Here is a 25,827-nt window from a genome sequence, read left to right as displayed (position 1 = left end):
CTTTGAATAGTATGAACATTTTAATAATAGTAACTATTCCAATCCATGAGCATGAAGTATTTTTCCATTTATTCGATCTTCAATTTCTTTCATTAGAGTTTTATAGTTTTTTAATGTACAGATTTTCCCCATCCTTGGTTAAATTAATTTCTACTTATTTCATTCTTTGTGATGCATTTGGAAATGGAATTGCTTTCTTCTCTTTCTGTTTCTTATAATTTCTTTTTATTAGTGTATAGAAACAACAAATTTCTGCATATTGATTTTGCATCTTGCAAATTTACAGTATTTGTTTATTCAAACAATTTTATGTAGTCTTTAGTATTTTCTTTGTATAATATCATGCCTTCTGCAAATAGTAACAGTTTTACTTCTTTCTTCCAATTTGGGTGCCTTTTATTTTTCTTCTTGCCTAATTACTCTAGTTAGGCCTCCTAATGCTGTGTTGAATAAAAGTGAGGAGGGTAGATAGTCCTTGCCTTGTTCCTGAGAGATACAGTCAGGGGAGAACTGAAAAGCATCCATTGGATTTGTTATCATGGAGTGTATTGTGACATGACAAGAGGACTTCTGTTGGAGTGGTACAGGCAAAAACTGTACCACTCCAACATAGACATAGGCAAAAACTAGATTTGACTGGTTTTAAGAATGCATAGGAGGTGAAGAAATGTAGATAACTTAGCACATTTTGGACGATGTTCTCAGAGAAGGATATATAAGAGTGTTTTAAAAATGTATGTGTGTGTGTCTATTTTCTAGATTGTAATATATGCTGCTTGAAAGTATGAACTCTAGTGTCTCATTAACTCATCTTTGGATCTTCTTGCACTTATGCATTCAATAATGATTATTGAACTTAAAAGGTGGGCAAAAGTAGGTTTACAGTTATAATACAAATAAATAATGCAATAATTAATAAATAATAATATAAGAATAAACTGTTTAATGTACCCACAACTGTAAACCTACTTTTGTCAACCCTTGTATGTCAGTTAGCCTTCTAATTATGAGAAAAGTTTCTTTTATTTTGCTATTAAGATTTATTTTGTTTTGTTATTCTTGGAGGAGATTCTAATCCTCAAAATATATATAGTTACTAGGGGAAAATTCCTTTTGCCTTTTCATAATCTTGAGATAAAAAGTGATATATACTACCCTACCTCTTTAAAAAACACTATCTCCAATATTTATTTTGTAACTGAGACACATTTTAGTCTTCAGGTATAGAGAATTTGAAGTGATGGGGAAAGTGGTCTATTTTTATTTAGGAAAATAAATTTCAGTATGCTGATCAACTTTATAATAATGCTCTGAATACAAATAAAGTCTCAGTTTTTAAAAATACATTATGATACAATAGCTTCTCTACTGTTTGCAATTATACTTGCTAGTGAAAACAAACAAAATAAAATCATTTGTCAATAGCTATTATGTATGTTTAAAACTCCAATTTTTTTAATTTCTGGTGCAGAGAAAAATGTACACCTCTCTTCCTAATTTTTCTTCATAAATTACAGTTGTGGTATCTGCATTTCAAAGAAATGTTTGCTCTTGAAATATTTTAACTTTTTCTGTGCATACTGATAACTGATTATATTATCAAGTTATTCTACATTAAAATTTTTTGCATAAAGTTATTGTATTGTGCATAGCAATGAAGGAACAGATGTGGAGAAAATATCTAAATTATGGCACATAAATTATATATTATACTAGTATATCATTATTTAATTTATAGAATAAAATTTAGATAGCTTGAATGTACTTATGATTCATAATAAAAATGTAAGAAAAATGGAATGTATAATAATGCTTCCTACTAAATACATTTAATAGCTTTCATCATTCTTACTTTCACTTGAGAAACAGTTCTTTTTAAGCATGCCTACCAGAAAAACAAAGAGATTCAGGTATTGTATCAGCATAAACCTTTCGGAACTTGAACTAAGATAAAATACTTATTCTCTTTCCACTAAGTGTTACCTTATAGTTGACTACTGAAAGAATAATTTTATAAGATTTGTATAAATTTCATTGAAATCAGACTCAAAGGTGCCACTGCCAGTTCTGAGTCATCCAAGTCTCCAAGCTAACGATATTTGCTTAAGTAGCTGTCCTTGTTTCTGAATATATTGGGACTCCATATATGAATTTTTTCTTATTATAGGCATGGATCCAAGTGTCTGAAGTTTATACAGTTTGGGGTCCTATTTGGGAAAAAAACAATACAAAATCTGGGGTACAAATTCAAGTACTAGAAACAAGTACAAGTGAAAGGGCCCTTGGAGCTTAAACTTAGTTTCTGGATAAATTCCTCTCCTGATATATTAAATATCATTCTCCCCATTTTTAGTGTGAATCACTTGAGTACAAATAATTTAGGCAAACTTTCCTAAGGTCAGATAACTAGAAGTGGCAAAGATATGAAAGTCTTGTTTTATTCCAAAGCCCATGCAACATAGACATAGGGTAAAATGGAAGAATCTGTGGACTATGTAGTACTGACAAAATGTTATAACAGTTCCGAAGGAAGCTATCTGGATACCCTGGAGTCATCAGGATAGGCTTTCAGCGATGTGGCTTGAAATCAACTTTGAAGAATAGATTACATTTTTTAGGAACCTTCCAATAGTCATCCTACTAGGTGTAAGATGATTATCTCATTGTGGTTTTGATTTGCATTTCCCTGATGATTTCTAATGTTGAGCTCCTTTTTATATACCTGTTGGCCATTTGTATGTCTTCTTTGGAAAAATATGTATTCAAGTCCTTTGCCCATTTTCAGTGGAATTACTCTTTTTTTGCTATTGAGTTATGAGTTCCTTATATATTTTGTATCTTACCCTTTATCAGATATATGGTTTGCAAATACTTTCTCCCAGTCTGTAGGTTGCCTTTTCATTTTGTTGGTGGTTCCTTTGTTGTGTAGAAGGTTTATATTTGGATATACTCCCACTTGGTTATTTTTGCTTCTGTTGTCTTGGCTTTTGGTGTCTAATTCAAACAGTCATTGCCAAGACCTATATGTCAAAGAGCTTTTCCATGTGTTTTCTTCTTGGAATTTTAGGATTAATCATAAAGTTTAAGTTTAATCCATTTTGAATTGATATTTGTGTATGGTGTAAGACAGCAGTTCAGTTTCATTCTTTTGCATATGGGTATCCAGTTTTCCCAGCATTATTTATTGAAGAGACTATCCTTTCTGCATTTGTGTGTTCTTCATAACCTTGTGGAAAATTAATTGACCATATATGCTTGGATTTATTTCTGGGTTCTCTAGTCTGTTTATTTGTCTGTGTGTCTGTTTTACTATAGCTTTCTAATAAAATTTGAAATCAGGAAGTGTGGTGCTTCCCACCCTGTTCTTCTTTCTCAAGATTGCTTTAGCTATTTAGGGTCGTTTATTCCATATGAATTTTAGATTATTTAATTCATTTTTATGAAAAAATGCCATTGGAATTTTGATAGGGATTATGTTGAATCTGTATGTCATTTTGGGTACTATGGACATTTTAGCAATTTAATTTTTCAAATCCATGAACATGGGATAATTTTCATTTATTTGTGTCTTTAATTTCTTTCATAAGTGTTTTATACTTTTCAGTGTACAGATCTTTCACTTCCTTGGTTAAATTTATTCAAAAGTATTTTATTCTTTTTGATGCTATTGTAAATGAGACTCTTTTTTATTTTATTTTCAGATAGATCATTAATTACTAGTGTAAAGAAATGCAATTGGTCTTTGTATGTTGATTTTTTTAATCCTACAACTTTACCAAATTGATTAGTTCAGATTTTTTGTGTAGTCTTTAGGGATTTCTACATATAGGACCTTGTCATCTGTAAACAATGGTAATTTTACTTCTTTCTGATTTGGATACCTTTTACTTTTTTCTTGTCTGATTGCTCTTCCTATCATGTGGTCCAGCAATCTCTATTTTGGATATATACACAAAGGAAAGGAAATCAGTATCTTGAAGAGATAACTGCATCCCATTTTCACTGCAGCATTATTCACAATACCCAAGTTATGGACACAACCTAAGTGTCTGTCTATTGATAAATGGATAAAGGAATCGTGAGATATATATATATATATATATATATATATATATATATATATACACACATATATATATATATGTATATATATATATGTATATATGTGTGTGTATACATATATATATCACAATTCCTATAAATATATATATACACACACACACACACACACACACACACACATGTGCAATAGAATATCATTCATCCTTCGAGGAGGAAATCCTGTCATTAACAACAATATGGATTAACCTGGGGGACATTGTGCTCATGTGCTCTCTCCTCTCCCCCTTTCCTCCCTCTCTAAAAATCAATTTAAATAAATAAATAAATAGGTAGTTGGGAATACAGATTATGAAAACAAATGTGATTCAACATTTGCACTTTTGGGAATTTATCCAAATCATAGATAGTACAAAGTTTATATAGAATAGTGGTGACTGGAGTGTTATTATGGGAAGAGATTGGAAACAACATGTCCAGTATTAGGACTGATTAATAGAGTAAATCAAATTTAGAATTTGAATTATATGTAGTCATGGAAAAACATTCACAGTATATTAAGAAAAAGACAAGTTACAAAACAGTATGCACAGTATGTTAAGGGAGGATCCAGGGAGACTGCAGGAATGAGAAGAGAGGAGAATGGAGCGTCTAAGATTGAACTATTAGAGAATCTGAGTAAAGGGTATGGGAGCTCTTAATAGTATTCTTGCAACTTTTCTATAAGACTGAACTTAAAAGTAGTATCAAGAAATTAAAAGGTGAATTAGGTAGTAAATAAATGAAACAAAAATGGCAAAATATTGATAGTTGTTTAAGATGGGCGATAGGCACATGAGTATTCATTATGTTATATTTTATACTCGGTGTATTCTTACAAACTTCCTTAATAGACTTTTTAAAGGGAGTGAATCTGCTCTGATTTTTTCATTGATAATATAAATTTATTTATTAAACACTGTTGCTTTTATGGCACTTAAAATCTGAACATGTGGAAATAAACTAATGGTAAGGTATTTTATGTTCATAGATTAGAAGACAATAGTCAAATGGCTATACCACTCAAATTGATCTATAGGTTCAACTCAATCCCTACCAAAAATTTCACCTGTCTTCTTTGCAGAAATTGACAAGCTGATACTAAATTTTAGGTAGAAATTCAAGGGACCCATAATAGCCAAAATAATCTTGAAAAAGAGCAAAATTGGAGGACATTATACTTTTCAATTTTGAAACATACTTCATTGCCACTACGGTAATCAAGACAGTGTAGTAATTGAATATGGAAAGAGATATAAATCATTGGAACAGAATTGAGAGTGTAGAAAAGTATAGAAATAAACCTTACATTTATATCCAACTGATTTTTTTACAAGGGTGCCAAGTCAGTTAAATGAGGAAAGAATAAATGTCAATAAATAATGCTAGGGCAACTGCATATCTGCATGAAAAAAGAATGAGGCTGGATGTCTATTTCCATCCAAATACAAAAATTAACTAAGAATGGACCAAAACCTAAATGTGAGGGGTAAAACTATAAAGTTCTTAGAAGAAAATTTAGGTGTAAATATTTGGGGTCTAAGGCAATGGTCTCTTAGATATGATACCAAAAGTACAAGCAACAAAAGAAGATAGATAATAATACCTGGGGATGAGGATGTGGTGAAATTAGAACCCTCATACACTGCTGGTGGGGATGTAAAATGGTGCAGCCACTTTGGAAAACAGCCTGACACTTCCTCAGCCAACTAAACGTAGAGACACCATATGAACCAGCAATTTTACTCCTAATTATATACCCAAGAGAAATGAAAACATATGTCCACACAAAAACTTATACATGAATGTTCATTGCAACATTATTTATAATAGCCAAAAAGTAGACACAAACCAAATGTTCATCAGCTGGTAAGTAGATAAACAAAAGATGGTGTATCCGTATAGTGGAATATTATTCAGCAATAAGAATAAATGAAGTGCTTATGGATGAAACTTGAAAATATGCTAGGTGAAAATATGCTAAGTGAAAATATAATAAAAGTGAAAGAGGGTAGTCATGAAGAACAGCATATTAGTATATGATCCATTTATATGAAATGTCCAAATAGGCAAATATATAGAGACAATTAGTGATTGCCTGGGGCTGAGGAAAGGGGATAAGTAAGGGTTGGGATATGATGGTTAAGGCGTGGAGTTTCTTTTGGAGTACAGTAAAGTTCAATAATTGTGGAGATAGATGTACAACTCTGAATCTACTAAAAGCCATTTAATTGTATACTTTAAATTAGTTATTATATGGTATATGGATTATATTTCAATAAAGCTGTTTTTTTTTTAAATCTGGTCATTCTTTTGTAAGGCAATTTAAGTTTTGTGAGAGAACAGTCGTATATACAAAATATGTCAGTATAATCTGGCAATGTTTCCAGCTTGCATTTCAATAACTGCTGTTAGAAAAACACTTTTGAAATGTCCAAAAAGCAATTTTCATATTTTGGACAAATAAGAGTCACTTATTTTTTATTCAGTATTACCAGCATTATAGCCATAGATGTTAGAATAAGTTGGCATGTAAAGTAGAAAAATGTAGCTAGAATTTACCCTTAATATGAAGTCTTACTAAGAAAGGGAAGCTGCATTTGGAAGTACACTTGATTGTGCAGATGTAAGATAGTACTGGTTGGTTACTGAATATTAGTGTCATGTGGATCACTGTTGTTTCACCAATTTTATAGACAAAATCATTGTCTTCTGTCGCTTATCTCAAATTTCAGTTAAATATTCATTTTCAGAGTGTAAGGAAGAAGAATGTTACATGTAATTTAGGACTAATTTAAGTTCAGTTCTTTACCTCTTCTGCCCAAGTAAGAAAGCTGCATAGAGAATAATCTGGTGGCTTTGTAAAGAACTGTGGTCTATGAGCGGTTAAGTCATGGGTGATTTGGCTGTTGATCCTAACTTAATCTAGAATGGCTACTCTGATCTCTGTGGATAAGAAAAATGGGGAACCAGGCCCCCCTGTGGCTCCTAAGAACTGGCTGAAGGGGTTGGGGCCTTTCAAATCTGGGATAATTCAGGTTTTGACACCACATGTTGGCAAAATGCTTGACGCTTCACCAGCCTTACCTAAAGTTCCCAGAAGCCTTTGAGAACTGTCAACAGAGCTACAGGAAAGTCAGCAAAGACTAATGGGCCTCTCAAACAGAAACAGACAACTTTCTCTGCTAAAACAGTGACCAAGAAGACTATTAAAGCAAAATGCTCTGCTCCTGCATCGGATGACACCTATTGAGAAATAGAAACATTCTCTCCCTTCAGTCCTTTAGATTTTGGGAGTTTCGACCTGCCTGAAGAACACCAGATTGCACAGCCCTCACCCCCACCCCTTGAATGGAGTACCTCGAAAACTCCATTTCGAGGTACTCCAAGGGGTGGGGGTGAGGGCTGTGCACCTTGCCCCCCTTGAAAAGCTGTTACACCTTGTCCCCCTTCACCTCTAAAGATTCAGGGTGTCATTCCTATATATAAAACAAACTTGGCAAATCTGTTTCCATCATACTTTTAGCCAAAATGATAGCATTTGCTCTAAGTGGAAATGTAGAACGCAGTCATTAAAGTTACCAGATGTGAGATCAGTTCTTCAGGATTTTAATATCAATCAAGATAGCAGTTTTTTCTTTCCTAGCTTTAGCTATTGTTTTAGCACTCAAAATTAAATTTATCAAGTTACAACAAATAAAAAGAGTCCTAGAGTAATTCTTGACATAGTAACTTGCAAGGGAATGGTCTTTAATATTACTTGTATATGTAGTATAACTGTTACGTGCTGTTCTGTATATAAATTTCCAAAAGGGAAAAGGAGAAGCAATTTTTATAGACTGCAACTGGCACCTCATAGATTTTTTTAAAGAAACATTTTCTTTTTGACTGGACTCTTCATTATCAACATTTCTGACTTCATCTAGCTTAAAACACCTGATATTTAATTTAGAACAGAATTGTTTAGTCATATAGGAAAAAATGATCTCTTGGGGCTTTTCAGATGGAAACTACCATGTAAGGCTAATCTTTTATAGACTAGAAAGATAGATTACCACTGTTCTTATTTTCATTCTGTGAAAGCAGAAATTGGAAAAGTAAATTGAAAATGTAGAGTTGGTAAGGACTAACTAGTTATGCTTTTTATTGGTAATATGACCTTTTGCTATCATTAACACTCAAATTACTTCATGAGCAAAAAGAAATCTCAAAGTTAGTAATTAGGTAGTTAAATTCAGAAATACGTACACAGCTTGCAAACTGGAAAAATCCATTGGTTGGAAACTAACTATCTGTGCATTGTTCTCTTGCAGGGAACAAATCACAAGACAGTGGCATAGCTGAGATGGAAGAACTTCCAGTACCACATAACATCAAAATAAGCAACATTACATGTGACTCATTCAAGATTTCATGGGAAATGGATTCCAAATCAAAGGACCGTATTACACACTATTTCATTGACCTCAACAAGAAAGAGAACAAGAATTCCAATAAATTTAAACACAAGGTAAAATCCTAATACGCCTATATTAGCATCTTAAAAACTTTCTAAGTATGAGGACATTTTGAAAGAAGGAATAATGTCTTATTAATTATATATAATGCATTTAACATTGGGAAAAATAAAAATTACATCTCATTTTAAAAACCTATACCTCTAAGAAATTTTGTAAGAAAATGGAATGCCAAGAATATTGTTAAAATACAATTTTTCTCAAAAAAAGGTAAAATCATGACTCTCACACAGACATAAAAAATGAACATATGTTAAAGATTTTATTTCGCTTATTGATGAGGTATAACAACCAGTTCAAAGAATAATCCAAAGAAAAGACAATTAGGATATTGAAATAAATGTGTAAGTAGAGACAAAACTTTTGGGTTGGAGGAGGGAGCAAAGCCAGGAGGGGAGGGTTGTGTGTACCCCCAACCCACTTAACAGAATTCATCGGCATGTATTTAGACAAGAATCACTGAATTGTTATAGGAGATCTACAAATTACATAGTAGTACAATATCTTCCACAGAATCAGAAGATAGCCAGAGGGTGTGAGATAGGTGATGTATAGTTTTCCATGACAGCACACATTTTTCCCTATGTTAACTGCCAAAAGAGGAATGTGAGAGAGCTTATAAACTTTAGGGTGTTTGTTAAAATACTTTAGGGCTAAAAATTGTTTTACGTAGTCTTTTGTTTTATGGTTTGAGAATGGAAATTATCCTTTAGTTGTTTTAGAAATGTAATACTTATCTACTTAATCTTAATCATATTATCTACTTAACACATATCTTTTCTATTACATATCTCCCTTCATAAGTAGCTACAAAAGAATAATAATTACCTGGTTTAAGTATTCTTTCTTATGTTTCAGTAATTTTACTGATGATGGTCTGGTTTTTTATATTGATACTAAGTTTAACTTGACAAATCTTTTGAAAGTACTGTCTTATTTTGCCTGGAAATTTTGCATTTTACTAGATATACAGTTATACATACTAATTATAAATGAGGATTATACTACAGATAATGTGATAGAACAAGAGAAGTCATTGTATTTACTGTGTTCCAATTCTGATTATGCTTCTTTCGCCCCTCCCTCCCTCCCTCCCTCCCTCCCTCCCTCCCTCCCTCCCTCTTTCCTCCCTCCTTCCCTCCTTCCTCCCTTCCTCCCTTCCTCCCTCCCTCCCTCCTTCCTTTCCTCCCTCCCTTCCTCCCTCCCTCCTTCCCTTCTTCCCTTCCCTAGGATGTTCCAACAAAATTAGTGGCAAAAGCTGTTCCTTTGCCAATGACTGTCCGTGGACATTGGTTTCTGAGCCCAAGAACAGAGTATACAGTAGCAGTGCAGACTGCCTCAAAACAAGTTGATGGTGATTATGTTGTGTCTGAATGGAGTGAAATTATAGAATTCTGCACAGCAGGTAAGAGAAGAAAAAATGTTTAATAATTCCTATGAAGCTAATTATAGAAAAATTTATTTTTTGTAATTATAAGGTGATATGTATTGCATAGATCATTGTTGCATTGCCAGTAATATTGTATAACAGAACAAGCTGTGTTGTATTGATTGGAAGGAGCTGAGATTCTTAATAAAAGCTGGATAATGGCATTAAATGACTTCTTTGCTACGTGCATAATTTGATTTTTCAAAGTAAAAGCTTTGCAAATAAAAATGGATGAAGTTTGAAAATACACTCAGCATATTTTGTGGAAGAGCATTCTTTTTCTTCCTTTTTATTTCTTTTTTTTCCATGAGTATTGAAAGGAAGAAGCAGCAAGAAACATCCTTCTCTCATTTAGGGGAAAAGAGGCAGATTTCAATGACTGTACTTAATGAGAAATGTTACTGGATTTTTTTCACTTGAGTGCTGAAAATATCTCTCTAAACTAGTATCTTGTGTGTGTGTACATGTACTCCTTTACTTCATTAGAAAATACCTCATGGCTGGCATGGCTCAGGGTTAGAGTGTCAGCCTGCAAACCAAAGGGTCCCTGGTTCGATTCTGGTCAAGGGTATGTGCCTGGGTTGCAGGTTGCCTGCCTGGCTGGGAGGCGTGTGGGAGACAACGAATTGATGTGGCTCTCTCACATTGATGTTTCTCTCTCCCCCCTCTCCCCTCTCTTCCACTCTCTAAAATCAGTGAAAAAAATATCTTCCAGTGAGGATTAACACACACACAAAAAGAAAATACCTTATAGCTATTTGGCATTGAGAGATCTGATATGGAGAGCCCATCCCCTTTGATCTTGAACTTACCTTAATACTCTTATATTGGAGATGTTACCAATCACCTCATTCATTCATTTGTTTACTCATTTAATCAAGAAACATTTATTGAGCATTTAAATGTGTTGAAGGGATACATCTGTCATCCTCTCCTTTTGTCTATCAAAATGGTGCTTTGTTTCCTCTCTGTCTAGGTGATTATTTCCTAAAATAATTGAGAGAGACTGAGTGTTTAAAGGAGCTTGTAGAAAAAAATCTTACAAATTGACTCACCTTTTGCAGGTTGCTTAGCAACTTTCCTTAGCTGAGGCTTCTTTCAGATAAATAAGCTATCCCCGCCTCCCAACAACCTAATACTTGCATTATTTTATACTCAATACTAGAGACCTAGTGCACGAATTCGTGCACCAGTGGGGTCCCTCAGCCTGGCCTGCGGGATCGGGCCAAAACCAGCTTTCCAACATCCACCAAGGGATCCCAGATTGCGAGAGGGCACAGGCCAGGCCAAGGGACCCCATTGGTGCACGATCAGGGCCAGCGAGGGATACAGGAGGTTGGCCAGCCTGGGAGGGACCGCAGGAGGGCTCCAGGGTGTGTCCAGCCCTTCTCCCTCAGTCCCAATCAGCTGGACCCTAGCAGCAAGCTAACTTACCAGTCAGAGCGTCTGCCCCCTGGTGGTCAGTGCAAGTCATAGTGACTGGTTGACCAGTTGACTGTCTGCCCCCTAGTGGTCAGTGCATGTCACAGTGACAGGTCAACTGTCTGGGTCAGTGAATATCTTAGCAAGTGGTTGAGTGGCCTTAGCATATCATTAGCATATTATGCTTTGATTGGTTGAATGGCTGGCCGGACACTTTGCATATTAGGCTTTTATTATATAGGATGTGCTTAGCTACTGCTTATTCTCAATATCTCCTGTTTTTTTTTCCTAATCTAAAACTGAGTATAAAACTTCAGTAGGTATGCTGAATGGATGGAATTTAATTCTGTGTTATTTTGATTTTACCTTTAACCCTTTTTGTTTATTCTATGATAAAGTTGCTAAGTACTGTATTGTGACATTCTTGGTTGCTAAGGATTTCAATGTTTGAGAGCAAGGAAAATATCTCTCTGGTACCAGATTTCTTCCTATCTAAGATGTCATTGATTGTAAGAAAAAAATACTTCCAATTAAACTATGAAAGTGTTTTCTTAGCACATTTGTCACACTCATGTCAGAGATACTAAAATGTTTTTTAAAATACATTTTAGAATAGATGAAATATGGTATTGATCATAGACCAGTAACCAATCAGTAAGGAAATAGTTGAAGATTGCTATATGGTATTAATAGTGAATAAAGAATTCTCATTGACATAACTTTTACCTATATTTGATGTGTCATGTTGAAATTAATATTGCCCCTCAATTTCTTTCCTGAATTAAAATTTCTATTTGGAATCTACCTTGTGTTTACTTCTCTTACAGTATTTCTGTCCACTTACTTTAATTGTGCCATCCCGGGGAGATTTAAGTAAGATACAGTAAGACACCCACACATTCTCTTTGACATTGTTTGAATTCATGCTATTTTCCATAAGACTAAATTGTATCATAGTATTTGTCCATCAAAAAGAGCTATAGGCTGGCTGGTGTTGCTCAGTGGTTGAGCATTAACTCCTGCACCAGGAGCTTGCTGGTTTGTTTCCCAGTCAGGGCACATGCCCAGTTGCCAGCTCAATCCCCAGCAGGAGGCATGCAGGAGGCAGCTGATACATGTTGATGTTTCTATCTCATCGCTGTTTCTATCTCTCTCTCCCTCTCCTTTCATCTCTCACTAAAAGCAATAAAAACATATAACATTTTTTAAAAAGAGCTATAATTTACCATTTGACATTAGGGAAAGGGGTGAAATAAAAACTTATGTCTTCTTTTGTTTAGAGTGATCTCCTTGTTGCTCTTATATTTAACTAAGTCCCATATTCTTCTAAAGAAGTTATAGGGTAAATAATAAGGAAAATGCCAGCTTTTAAATGTGCCACAAAACTTTTCTCTATTTTGCATCTTTATTTCCATAAGTAAAATGTAAGAGGAACTTAAACTGTTTAAAGCTTGTTTCAGTTTATCACAACAATTCGGAGACTGTTTCACCTATCTAAGCTTTATCTATAACCTCAACTGTAAATTTTGAGGGCTGTTTTGTATAAATTATATTTTAATCTGGACATCTCATTCACTCAACATTTATTGAGCACATACTGTGTGCTATGCACTGTGCAAAATATTGGAAGTAAAACAATACCACAGACTAATCTACTTCTAGCCCAGTCTATGACAGATAAAACCCTGTGTTTACCCCATAATAAGTCATAGTTGTCTGTATATTTATCTCCTCCTTTAGACTCTGTGTTCTTTGAGAGGAATAATAATACATTTTTATCTTTTAATCTGGTCATCTAATTTTGCATGGTACTTTGTACGTCTTATGTTCTAACCTAAATGTTTATTGATCCAGTGAGTAAACAAACCATGAGCAATTCAAGTAGGCTGCTTTTATTTGTAATCTTTGTAGATGAAAACTTCTGCTCACCTTCTGGTATAAGAGTTTAACAATAATCCTCAACTTCAAAACATAAAGTTGGTGAAAAGATCAGATTATTTTGAGAGATGATTTACACTTTCATAGTCTTGTATACTCGAAAACCATCAATTAAAAGCCAACCAGACCTAACCTCTAAAATACGAACCACATAAACATTTGGCAAATCATTAAACTGATAAGCCACAATTTCTGCATCATTAAAATCACCATATTTAATCTACCTTGCCAACCTCATAGATTTAGGGAGTAAATTAAATGAGTATTATTTTGACTCCCTTACGTTCTATTTGCTGTTTATTTCAGACTATAAGCTTTTTAAATTCAACTTATCAGCTAATTGAAGAAAAGCTTTCATGGTGCTGATTGATATTACTTGAGTTATGCAGAATCTGTATTCCTTATTAACATTTTGTTTTAGGATCTTTCAAAGCATGAAAAAATGCAAGAGTATTCTAAAAAACAACCATAAACCATAAAAATATTTTTGTAGAAAGAAAAATGTGCCACATAAAGACAGTGAATATTTTCATTGTTAAATGTAATTTCCTGTTTACTAAGATGAATTTCCTAAAGGTGACAATGGTAACAATCTTCAATTTATTAAGTACACAGTTGATACTTTATGGTAACATTTTTTTTCTCTAATCATCATTTATCTCCTCTATGCCCTCTTCCATCTTCACCAACCCTCTGCCCCCCCGCCCCCCAATCACCACACTGTTGTCCATGTCCATGAGTTCAGTTTTTTCTTTTTTTGTTGTTCACTTCCTCCATTCCCCCTAGCAGCCACCCCCCCAACCAGAACTGTCTGCTTGCTATCTATGAATCTGTAACATATTTTAATAACAGATTTTTTTTTATTTTCAGACTATTCAAAAGTTCATCTAACACAACTTTTGGAGAAGGCTGAAGTGATTGCAGGACGGATGCTAAAATTTTCTGTGTTTTATCGTAACCAGCACAAAGAATATTTTGACTATATTCGGTAAGGATCAAATACATATAATATTAGCTTTATTAAATTATATTCAAAATTCTAGGCTTAGGTGTACCTTGAGTCTAGTTCTGGGAAATAGCAATTTTAGTTTTCTTTTCAAAATAGTTAATTATACTCTGATTTTATTTCCTAGAATAATTAAGTAGAAAAAGTTAGATCATAGAATTTTTTTCCACTTCATTTAGATTCCTTTCCATAATCATTTGCAATACCAATTCCTGTCTATTTGAGTTAAAAGATCTTAACCCTCCAGATTAAGGAGGGTTAATTAAGGAGGGTTGATGATCATTTCATGTACACACTCCTCTAATTCTCAATAACTCAGTGCCTCTGTCTCATATCAACTACTAAATATTCACCTCTTCGGTGGATCTCTTTAAGACGTTAAAAATGAGAGAATAAAAGAGTGATTATTTCCTGAAATATGGTGAATCAGGTGGGATTTTTAGATTTCTGTCATGAGGACGGTTTCCTTTTTTAAATTTTTTAAATTTTTGGTTTGAGAGAGAGAGAGATCCACTTATTTATGCATTCATTGGTTGATCTTGTATGAGCCCTGACTGAGGATCAAATCCTCACCTTGGCACATCTGGACTATGCTCTAAACAACTGGGCTACCCGGCCAGGGCTCTTTTGTTTACTTTTGAATTATAGAGTTTGGCCAATATTTCTAAGATAGCCTATGTTTAGTCTTGGGAGCAGTTTCCAAGAATTCAAAAGAATTTTAAGTGATAGGTAATTTCAGTACTTACAGTCCTTTTATATTTGTATGAGAAAATTTCAGGAGAGTAAATAAGGCAGATGTGTTTTGTAAAGTGAGACTATGTCTTTTAAAATAAATCCTATATATAGGTTCTAAAACTTTTAATTTATAATTAAAAGTTATAGTAATCCCTATGTTATTTTTAAAAGCCTTGGTTTCATGTTAAACTCTAAAGGATTCTCAAAATGACAAGATTGTATATGAAAAAGAAATTAGGAAACTTTGTTTCATACTAGCTTAGTTTTTCTTAAATCAAGATCCTAGTTTCAGATTTAGATCAGCTCCAAGTTGTGAAAAGTGAAAAAAATAAAGATCGTAGAGAGAGAAACTCGTTTAGGCAGCCTTGTTGTTCAAATGAAGTACTTTGCAATATCAAATATGTTTATATATTTTGATGTCAAAAACCATTTCTGCCTTATATGTTTGAATATCCTATGAAAACCAAGTTTAGTTCATGACTCTTTTAGCTGGTAAACTTTCTACCCTTAAGTCTATATAACTCATGGTGAATGCCATTCACTTAATTTAGAGAGTACAAAATGAGAGATGCAACACAAATTATTATACCTGTCAACTGTTGAATAGAAATGAATATATATATACTCACCAAGAAAGGTATTTCTTTATATTTGTTAAGCATAAAATTTTGTGGGGAAAAGATCCACTATTGCCATTTTCTTTAATAGAAATACAGCAATAGAAATAAACACATCTTTGGTATTAGGGTTAGATTCCTGGAGTACTGCCAATGTCTATTTTAGATGGCCACTGGAGGTCAGTATTCCTCCGATTATCTCTGTTCTTTGGGCCCTGACCTTCTGTTTTCGAGTTCTTGTATACTCTAAAATTGGCTTCATCTGTTTCCAAAAATTCTTCCAAGAAAAAAAAAGGCAGAGCGTGGAATATGCAGAGTTATTGTATACGTAGTTCTTCCAATATGCTAGTATGAAAAATGTATTTACTAATAAGGAAATTTTTTGTTGGATTTTTCCATGACCGTTATAAATTCATGTAAATTCATTTTTTTTATTTTTTTTCTGAGCAGGAAATTTATTATGTTAAAGACCTCCAAGGTTTGCAACAGAACATTCTTACCTATAGTCAAGGCTAGACTTAGCCATCTATAGGTAAGGTAAAAAATGCATTCTGCTTGATGTGATATAGGACAAGCATTTGGGCTCTTAATAGACAGTTGACTTTTAGGCCTATATCCATTCAAATTTATAAATCAGGAGCTTTACCACTATTGTCCCAAGCATTGACCATTTCTTTTCTCTTGCAGAGAACATCATGGGAATGCTATGCAGCCCTCTGTCAAGGATAACAGTGGCAGCCATGGCTCTCCTATCAGTGGGAAATTAGAAGGCATCTTCTTCAGCTGCAGCACTGAATTCAATACTGGGAAGCCACCCCAGGATTCACCTTACGGAAGATACAGGTTTGAGATTGCAGCAGAAAAACTTTTTAACCCCAATACTAACTTATACTTTGGGGACTTCTACTGTATGTACACTGCTTATCATTATGTGATTCTTGTTATTGCCCCTGTGGGCTCACCAGGAGATGAATTTTGTAAGCAGCGTCTTCCTCAACTAAATTCCAAGGATAATAAGTTTTTGACCTGCACAGAAGAAGACGGGGTGCTGGTATACCACCATGCCCAGGATGTCATTTTAGAAGTCATTTACACTGACCCTGTGGATCTTTCTCTGGGCACCGTGGCAGAAATCACTGGTCATCAGCTCATGAGTTTGTCTACTGCAAATGCAAAGAAAGATCCCAGCTGCAAAACCTGTAATATCAGTGTTGGACGCTAATGCCCACTTTTCTTACTCTTATTCAGTCCCTTTCTTTCCCTTAGAAGCATTGATCCTCAACTGTCCATTTTCATTAGCAGATGTTTTCCACTGACGCATGCATTTGCCGCTATCACCAAAAGCAAACTTCCACTTTTCAAATTCACTCAGAGCCGTTTTCGTGTTTCCTGTTCCCTGCCCTTCCCACGACTTTCTCTGATGAAATATCCCGTTCTCCTTCTGACACTTTGTTATCTAGATGCTGCAATGTTTTTATTTTTCCTTTATGCCAAACTTAACAAAACAGTTATATAGACCGCTTTAGCAAAATACAAAAATAATGGCTTATAAATGGTGTTTGAATATGCATTCATTTTTATCTACTGAAAAAATATTGGGATAACTCCAAACCGCATGAAAAGATGTAATTGCAGCATGAGTTAAATCTTGAAGTCTAGAATTGTCAGCACTTCCAACTTGTTGTTTGACAGTGTTATTTATGTTATTTATATTAGCTAACAGGAAACAACTACTGTGTTTCAACATAATAAATATAATAGAAAAATATTTTATTTGTATTGTATAAAATATTTACAATCATATAGAATATATAGTTACATTTTAATAGCAATTGTACATGTCATGAAACCATTTCCCTTATCAAAGATGTAGTTTGTAAACCTCAAATAGCTGTGTATCTGTCCTGTTACAAGTAGATGACTTTAATTAAATTATGAAGGACATTATTCTGATTCATAAAAGCTACAAAATATCAGGTAAATACAGAGAAAACAATAAGACTCTGAAATAGTCAATATTCTTCCCACCCAAACTATGTGAATTTGTTCAACATCATGCTTAAACATTACAGAAACTAGAAATACAAACATGGTTGGTACAAGAGAAAACAACGACTTTTTACTTATTTTTACAAAAGCAAAACACAAAACAATATAAAGTTGATGAAACTAATAAAATATTTTGGCTTTTTTTCCAAGGTGTCACAGCAAACAATTTTCAAATCTTTCATTTTATAGAGAATGAAGAAAGCTCTTTGACTTGACTTTACAAAGTATAGACCTTGGAACATTAAGAAAAATGCATATTCCCAATGAAAAAATAGTTATATAATCTTAGTTATAGTAAACAAAAAGATTAGCAATCATAGCTATAATCACATTAGATATATACTGCAGACACTTACCTATCCAAAATACCTATTTTCAAATTTCAATACAATATTTTATTTTAATATAAACATCTGTCAGTTATAGACAAAGATAATTCACAAAGTACATGCTATCAGAATGAACTTTGGTAATCAGAAATGTAAAATTTCAATTAACATAAAATATGTGCTATTTTTATATAGAAATAAAAAATTAGCAGTGACACATTCTATTATATTTTAGGGTATTAAAAGCCTAAGCAGACAAAGGGGACAAGGTAGATTTTTTTTTTATCACTTAAAAATCTATTAGAAGTTTCAAATAAATTACTTTCTATCTATATTCCTTCCTACCAAAAAAGAAGGGTTTCTTTTCCTCCTCTTATTGAGTTTTTAATAAAATCATACTTTTTTCCATTAGCATAAGCAGTCTTTGGACACTAAATAGACTTCCCTGAACAAGTGGGTGTTGTTTAGATTTGATAAAATATTAGATGTTTTCCGAAAACATTATACTGAACGAGTTTTCTCCTTGGCATAGAGGAAGTTGACTTTATTTTTCTAAGTATACTGTTACATATTGTATTTCCCCCCACTTAAATCTCTTCATCATTTATAATTACACTTGCCATCCCCTCTTAAAATCAGCTAAACTACCACTAAAGTGCTTTAGTTTTCAGTATGTCAAGACTACTTACTCAGCAAGAATGGCAGAGGAAAATAAACTTTATCTTGAATGAAAATGATCACAAACATTTCTTGAACTTCAAATAGTTTTGGCCACATCTTGCTTGCTGATTAGGACCTCTAAAAGTCTCAGTTTGGCTTTTATGTGCTTATATTCATAGTATTCATCTGCCATGGGTATCTTATCTTCCTTTTGTGGACTTCTGCAAAACAGAAAATACCATCTATTAGTTCACAATGAATCAAGTCATTATAAATCCTTTCATAATTCTTACTTGAGAAAGTATGGGGTAGCAGTTTCCACTTGGTTTTTGCATTATGCCTTTTTTACCTTCCCTTTCACCTTCATTCACTCCCTCTTCCGTGTATTATTATAGTAACCTTTGAGAACTTGAATGTCATAGGTATTTGGCAAATATATAGTCCAGTACATAGACATATCAATAGGGCAGGTGAAAGGTCTGAGGGGAAAAAACAGAACAAGGCATTCCTTGTCTGGTCATTCTCCCATTATCCATGCCACAGGTCCATGCCTATACAGAATGATCCACCTTTATAGTGATAATGGTTAAAAATACAAATAAAAACACTACAGAAATCATGGTAACAAAAATATTTTATAAATGTATGGTAATATAAGGAAAAAAAGCTCAATTACTATCTTACAAACATTAAATAAAAGTTTTCTTGAAATTATAATACCTGTTTTTGCAAAAGTATAGTGGAATCACTGAGTTCTTTAAGAAATTTATGAGTGTAAATTTCAGTGGTTCTCTTAGCAAACTATACTAAGACTAGACATGATAATGCATAGATTTGTATACATATGCATTTTAACTACTACATGTTCTTGCCATGTACTTTGAACAACAATTGGGAAACACATGCAGTTAAAACCATTTGCCTTCCCACAAAAAATGTTGCCAGGACATGTTCTCTAAAGTGCAATAATTGCTTCAGGATCTCAGAAGACTCATGCTTGATAAGATGGCCAATTGCTTTTAAGACATTTTTACCCATTACTTGGAAATACAATGGGTAGAAAACATAAGAAGTCACCACAATTGCTACTGAATATAGAAAACAAATATTCTCCAATATTACTATGACTGAAAAGGGGTAAACAGCAAACATTTAATGCTTTACCTATACCCTCTTCTATTTTCCCAGTACTGATAAAGGTATATTTATATCTCAACAAATAAAAAAGCTAATCCCCCCTAAAAGGTAGTTATCTACTTGTATTGCACCACTATACTAGAAATTGTTCTGCAATTTCTAGTGCAGAACTCAGAATAGTACTCAAATCTATAGACAGGGTTCCTTTTAAATGTCAAAATTATATAACATAATTTCTTTGCCTCCATTCTGTCTTATGGGCCAAATTTATCATGCCTGGGTGTCTAAATGCTGCCTTAATTTGTGTACACATATATAAGTGAATAATTATCTGTTTTATAGGAAAACATGAATAATCCATTCTGTAACTTTCCCTGGTTCTGTGTACTCCATTTTGGCTAATAAATAAGAGTGCATTGGCCCAAATGAAAAATTTTGCTAGTATTTCCTGAAGCAGTTTTACCATTATATAAAACATGCTTAAAGTGTTAATTAGCATAGTTCCTGGCTCATAACTGTTAATAATGTAAAGTCTACATGATAAATGTCTCATGCATGATAAATATTACAAGAACATTTATATTAGCTTAAAATTTTTAGTAATCCATGTGCATGGTTATGTTACCTTATGGGTAGTTAGACCTTTCCAATAAAATGTCTTATGAAAACAAGTTTAAGATACATATTTCGTAGCCATGCAATAATTTGTATTATATCACCACTTTTGCATTTAGTTAAAATGTATTACCACAAGAGGGCATACAACCTCAGTCAAACAGGATTATCTGAAATGGATTCAGGACTAATAGGTTCAGTAGAATACTGTTATTTGGAACATAACTAACTTCCCTGTATATCAGAAGTTATGCCAAGTACCACTGCAGATCCACTAGTCAAGACTACTAGTACAAAAGTTCTCAAACTCTTCATAGTAGATTCATCGGTTCAAATAGGTAAAAATATAAATGTAAAAGTTGTATGGAAATTTTATAAAGGGAAAAATGGAAATTGCAAAAACAAATTATGTTTTATAGTCTAAGTTTAACAGCCATGTAATATTCTCACTAGATTAGTTAGCATCAGCAAAAAAGTAACTTGGACTTGTACCAATCAATTGGAAAGGAAGATTCCAAGCAGAAAACTAGGTTGGTTACATCTGTATTTGCTAAATGCATAAAGTTTTTGACTTAGTAGGTCCAGTTTTAGTGAACAGCCCTGAAGGACTGAAATGGAAACGTGGCTTAAGAGGTGAGTAGACTTACACTTTTTCAAGATGCTTTAGAAAATAGCCTCTCTCCGTTAGGGCAACCTCATTCTGCTGAAATGAAAGCAGTTCAGGAAAGGCAGATGTGTAGATGGAGAGGACAACCGAGGAGTCAGTGCAGCACTGACTCCCACCTTTGCCACCTAAATAACTTGGTGACTTTGGGAAAATTATACCCTTTATTATTTAAGACTGATGTCCCCTGTGACAGCTATGTGCAGTCATTTCATCATGGAAACAGGCTCAGGATAGTTAAGTGATTTGTCACTGTCTCTTCCAGAAGTAGATCAGTAACCCATGTATATAATTTTGGTGACTATACACCAAAATTTAGAGGAAATTAATGGAGTACATAATGAGACATTGGGACAACACAGAAAAAGAGAAGACAAATAGAGGATATAGTTAAATATTTTTGAAGGAGCAGAAAGAATCCTGACCAAAATCCTGAAATAAAAGAAGGGCAGATCCTAAAGTTTAAGAGATATATTTAAAGGAAAGGAAGAATTTTTTAATAAATTAGAGAATAACTTGTAGAACAAGTAAGTTATTTGGGCTGAAAAATCAGATTTTTAAAGCTTTAGGTAAATTCAATAGTTATATTTATTATTTAAAGTTAGGGATTTTTGGAGTTCATCCTTTATTTTTTAAACTTTTATGTCATACTTGATAGTTACAGCCTTCCATAAAACATACCTAATAATGGATTATCAGAATGTTGCATTAGACAAATCCTGGGTCTAAGTCATTATGGGAATTGTTTATATCTTGTATAGAGTCACTGTTCCTCAAAAACTTTTAGTTCATTCTTAACAACAGGCCCCCAGGAAATAGTAACTTAAAATATTCCTCTGCAAACTTACCTTCCTGTTTGTTTAAAAAATTGTTCTTCAAATTCTCTTAAGGCTTTCCGAAGTCTCTTCTTGTCAGCCCTAGTTTCTCGGAGATGGTCAAGAAGTACAGGCCTATATCAAATAAAATATATGTTTGCCATAATTGAGCTCTGGCATAAATGAGAGATCATCATAAGTAGATTTATCTATTTAGCAAAAACATATAATGATAAAGAAATGTTCTGCCTAAAAGGGTATCTTTGAATCAGTATGGCACATGTAGAGCCTGACCATAGGGGAGCACAAAAACGGAGGAAAGTACTTAATGAAAACAATGTCATGGGAAAGGAGAGAGGACAAGGACAAATAGGAGGTAAGCAGACTAAGTCCATTAAAAAATGGTGAAGGTAAAGGGTATATAAATCGATGAGAAAGAAATGGACATTTTTAAGGAATATTCATCAGTATTTGGTGATAGACTGAAGAGGAAAAGATTTTAAAGAAAATTTTATCCTTAATCTAGAGTATGGAGAGAATAGCAAAACCCTTGGGAATGAAATCAGGACCCCCAAAAGAGCTACATCGCAAATTCCACCCATTTCATTCTAAGACAAGAGAGAAAAGTCATATACTTTAGAGCAGGAAATTTTATCTGGGGAACTTGTATGTGGTTTCAGAACTCTGAGCTCCCGGAAATTATATATGGGCATTTTCATTTAAAAAATTTCATTGCATTCAAAAAAAGTCTACCACTCCAAATAAGAATAGCTGCTTTAGAACAACTAACAAACCAACCAACCAACCAACAAATAAAGGAAAGGAGGGAGGAAGGAAAAGATGAAAGGAAGGGAAGGAGGAAGAAAGGAAGACTGATTTTCTGCTTCCAAACAGGTCACTCATCTGTGAGCTGAAATTCATGTACCAACTGACTCTACAAGCACACTAAAAATCTCAATTTATACTTTAGTCCTTAATCTCACCTCATATATTTGCAGGGATTATATCCCTATCTTGGAGCATACAGTTACCACATTATAATACACATTAAAGAAAATCTCATAATCTGGCTAATAATATACAAACCAAAGGAAGGTCAAATGATCAAGAGGAATGCCCTCTACTGAATGATGATAATGACACCATTAATGAAAAACCAAATAGCTCCTGACTGAGGGGCCATTAGGAGACAAGGGAGGCTCATTTAACTTAAGGTCAAGGGGATTCCCAATCTGAAGAAAACATCTTTTTTAAATGAAGTGGACTAAGATAAAGGTTTTTAACAACTATTGACTCAAGATCTCAATTCCTTTTCGTCCAGTATTTTCAAAGGCCAAGTATTAGACTGGTGCCAGGTCCTGAGGAAAAGATGTGCAACTGTAGCAAACTGAACCTAACATTTATGGCATCCTTAGGGAGCCTTGGTTCCTCATGGCATTGTCTTCTCACTTCTCCAGTTAAGACAACCAGATTACACTTTGAAGGCCACTCTCTGTTTGATGGCATTTTTTAAAGTCTAATAGTGCTTCTGAATTTTGTGTGTATATATAAAGTACCACAGACCAGAAGGCGTTAAAAGGTGACCCCATTCATTTTTAGGATTCACACTCACATGGTGGCCTCATGTAAATTGGACATGGAGAGGGCTGGTGGTTTGATTTCTTTCTTTTCATCTGGTAGCAGGACCCTTACAGGTTCAGTCTCAGAATAGGTGAGGTGATCACCACCAGGAAGGTAAGATGCTGGATTTGGCAAAGAAAGCTGTTGGCTTCTTTGTGTACAGTCTTCATCAGAGTCCTCTTCCTCCTGCTTATTGTGGGCAGAGTTAAATGAAGTCACAAAATGCTAAGTGCCTCTTGAGGAAGCAAAAACAGGATGGGGAACCATAGATAATAAACACCATGAAAACAGTAGATAACCCCTATGCCTACTGAGAACCAAAAAAGAAATACCAAGAGGAGCTCTTCCTCAGCTGCATCAAAAAATTTACAGAAGTTAATGAGCAAAGAAATACCCATGCTGGGCTAAACTGCTCACCAAGTCCATCTCTGTTTGCTGGGCCAATGAAGGCATAAGCATCCAAGACATGGTACAATCTGGGCTGCATTGCCTAGTAGTCCCTCACTTTTACCCAGACCTTCTGAGCCCCAGCTTCATAACAGTTATATGGGTCAGGATGGCAAAACACCTCTTGCCATCCAGAAATACCTTAAATCAGATCTTAGTGTGGGCCATAATCAAATACAGAGGATACTCAGAAAATTGACAAATTCAGGAAGAGTTCTATGAAAGCCAAAGCAAAATGAAGTTATTTATTCTTTAAGCTGTTCTGGTAATGCTTATCACAACCAAGAGACTTTTTTGTGAAAAAAAAATCTGAAAATCATACCCCATTTTAAATTATATTTACTTAATGAGAAAATTCCAAAGATTATGAATCGTTATTGTCGTCTTTAAAACTGTGGAAGTATAAATGTACTCAAGTATATTTAAATTTATATTTGTTAATATTTCCTTTTATATTGACCAAGTGACTGTTTGAATATTGATGGAGTAGGGTTTGTGGTGCTTTTCTAGTTCTGTATTCCCATAAATCATTCTTTATTAAAAGTAGTCTAACTCAATTTCAGTAGTCATATTTTCTATTGAAATGAATCTACTTATATCTTTACAGTGATGGTCAGATGGTTCCAAAAACAGATGTTGCATTATATCAATTGTTGCATTATATCAGCTGCCAATTATCTTGTTAAGGGAGTTAAGTTAACTAACACAGAGAATAGAAAGGCTGTCTAGCTGTGTTATAAATTAGACAATGCCAAACTGAAATCCATGGTTTGTTCTCCTCACCCAAGCAATGAAAACAAATGTTAAAACTGACTTCAGTATTACAGTTGCCATAGATTCCTGTTTAATAATACTTTTAATCATCAGCCACCATTAAGTAGATAGAATATGGGGGTGGAGGGAGACCATTCTTCTATTTTTTTAAAATAACTGGCCTTTTTGGCAGCATATACTGCCAAGAAGGCTCCTTTGTAACTTTCATAGTGCTGCCTCCCTAACTAAACATCACTCCAAAGCACAAGTACAGGTCTGGTTAATGCAAGCATCCTGACTCACAATTGTTGGAATCAGGGAAGGTGTTGACAAGATTTGCTTGATAATCCGGCATCGATCATAAAGAGGCTTTACGAGGTTCTTATCTTGCTTAGTTACCTGGAAAAAAAAAGAAATTAATTACTGTTCCTTTCTCACACAGGGATTAAATTGATATTTTTAGTAGGCAAAAAAGTTCTGAATCCTCAAAGTAAGGGATTATAAAATATAATGCAACAGTAATTAGAAAAGGGAAGTCATTTATAAGATACTGTATAAAGCACATGCCAATTTCCTCCTAGGAAAAGTTTCTTAAAGGATAGGTCCTAGTTTAGAAAGATGTTTTTAAAGCTTTTTAAAGGAGTCTTCAGTGTGTAAGTGGTAAGGAGTCTGTTCTTTAATTATTTTTTTCATTCTTAAAAAACCAATGGGTGAGTAAGACCTATTGATTTTTCTTCTGAAATATTTTGTATCTGGACCTTTGTGATTATATTCACAAACATTTACCTCACTCAGGTCTTTATCACTATATGCTTAGATTATATACTAGCTTACTGGCTAGCTCTGACATCAAAACTATTTTTGATAAGCAATTAACTTCTCTGAATCCTCAATTTCCTACCTATACAAGGAGGTTAGAATTTCAAAGTTCTTTCCAAATAAAAAATTCCATGTTTTGTTCCACTAATGCATTCTA

General features: G+C 33.9%; 2 protein-coding genes across 11 annotated transcripts in view; one reads left to right on the top strand and one right to left on the bottom strand.

Moving 5' to 3' along the window:
* PHYHIPL (phytanoyl-CoA 2-hydroxylase interacting protein like) overlaps nucleotides 1-18,881 on the top strand; it is a 37,997-nt gene extending 19,116 nt beyond the window's left edge. Inside the window, exons 2-5 of the mRNA XM_079793133.1 lie at nucleotides 8,412-8,608; nucleotides 9,846-10,020; nucleotides 14,275-14,392; nucleotides 16,450-18,881. Of these exons, the coding sequence (XP_079649259.1) occupies nucleotides 8,412-8,608; nucleotides 9,846-10,020; nucleotides 14,275-14,392; nucleotides 16,450-16,984 (1,025 nt within the window). The 3' untranslated portion in view covers nucleotides 16,985-18,881. The remainder of the gene's footprint in view (nucleotides 1-8,411; nucleotides 8,609-9,845; nucleotides 10,021-14,274; nucleotides 14,393-16,449) is intronic.
* A 2-nt stretch (nucleotides 18,882-18,883) lies between these two features.
* The window catches only part of FAM13C (family with sequence similarity 13 member C), a 277,891-nt gene continuing 270,947 nt past the window's right edge, over nucleotides 18,884-25,827 (bottom strand). For 6 of the 10 annotated variants that reach the window (XM_079793129.1, XM_079793128.1, XM_079793132.1 and 3 more), the window contains 4 exons: nucleotides 25,155-25,250; nucleotides 23,644-23,840; nucleotides 22,065-22,166; nucleotides 18,884-19,021 (listed from right to left, as the gene is read on the bottom strand). In XM_079793129.1, the coding sequence (XP_079649255.1) occupies nucleotides 18,898-19,021; nucleotides 22,065-22,166; nucleotides 23,644-23,840; nucleotides 25,155-25,250 (519 nt within the window). In that variant the 3' untranslated portion in view covers nucleotides 18,884-18,897. Of the gene's footprint in view, nucleotides 19,022-19,149; nucleotides 22,167-23,643; nucleotides 23,841-25,154; nucleotides 25,251-25,827 lie in introns of all 10 variants that reach the window. The other 4 variants (XM_079793126.1, XM_079793125.1, XR_013814709.1 and 1 more) reach the window with 3 other exon arrangements.

The sequence above is a fragment of the Cnephaeus nilssonii genome (assembly GCF_951640355.1).
Source record: "Cnephaeus nilssonii genome assembly, chromosome: 16".
NCBI classification, from domain to species: Eukaryota; Metazoa; Chordata; class Mammalia; order Chiroptera; family Vespertilionidae; genus Cnephaeus; species Cnephaeus nilssonii.
Note: the sequence above shows the minus strand (reverse complement) of the source record. Positions and strands in the feature narration are given on the sequence as shown.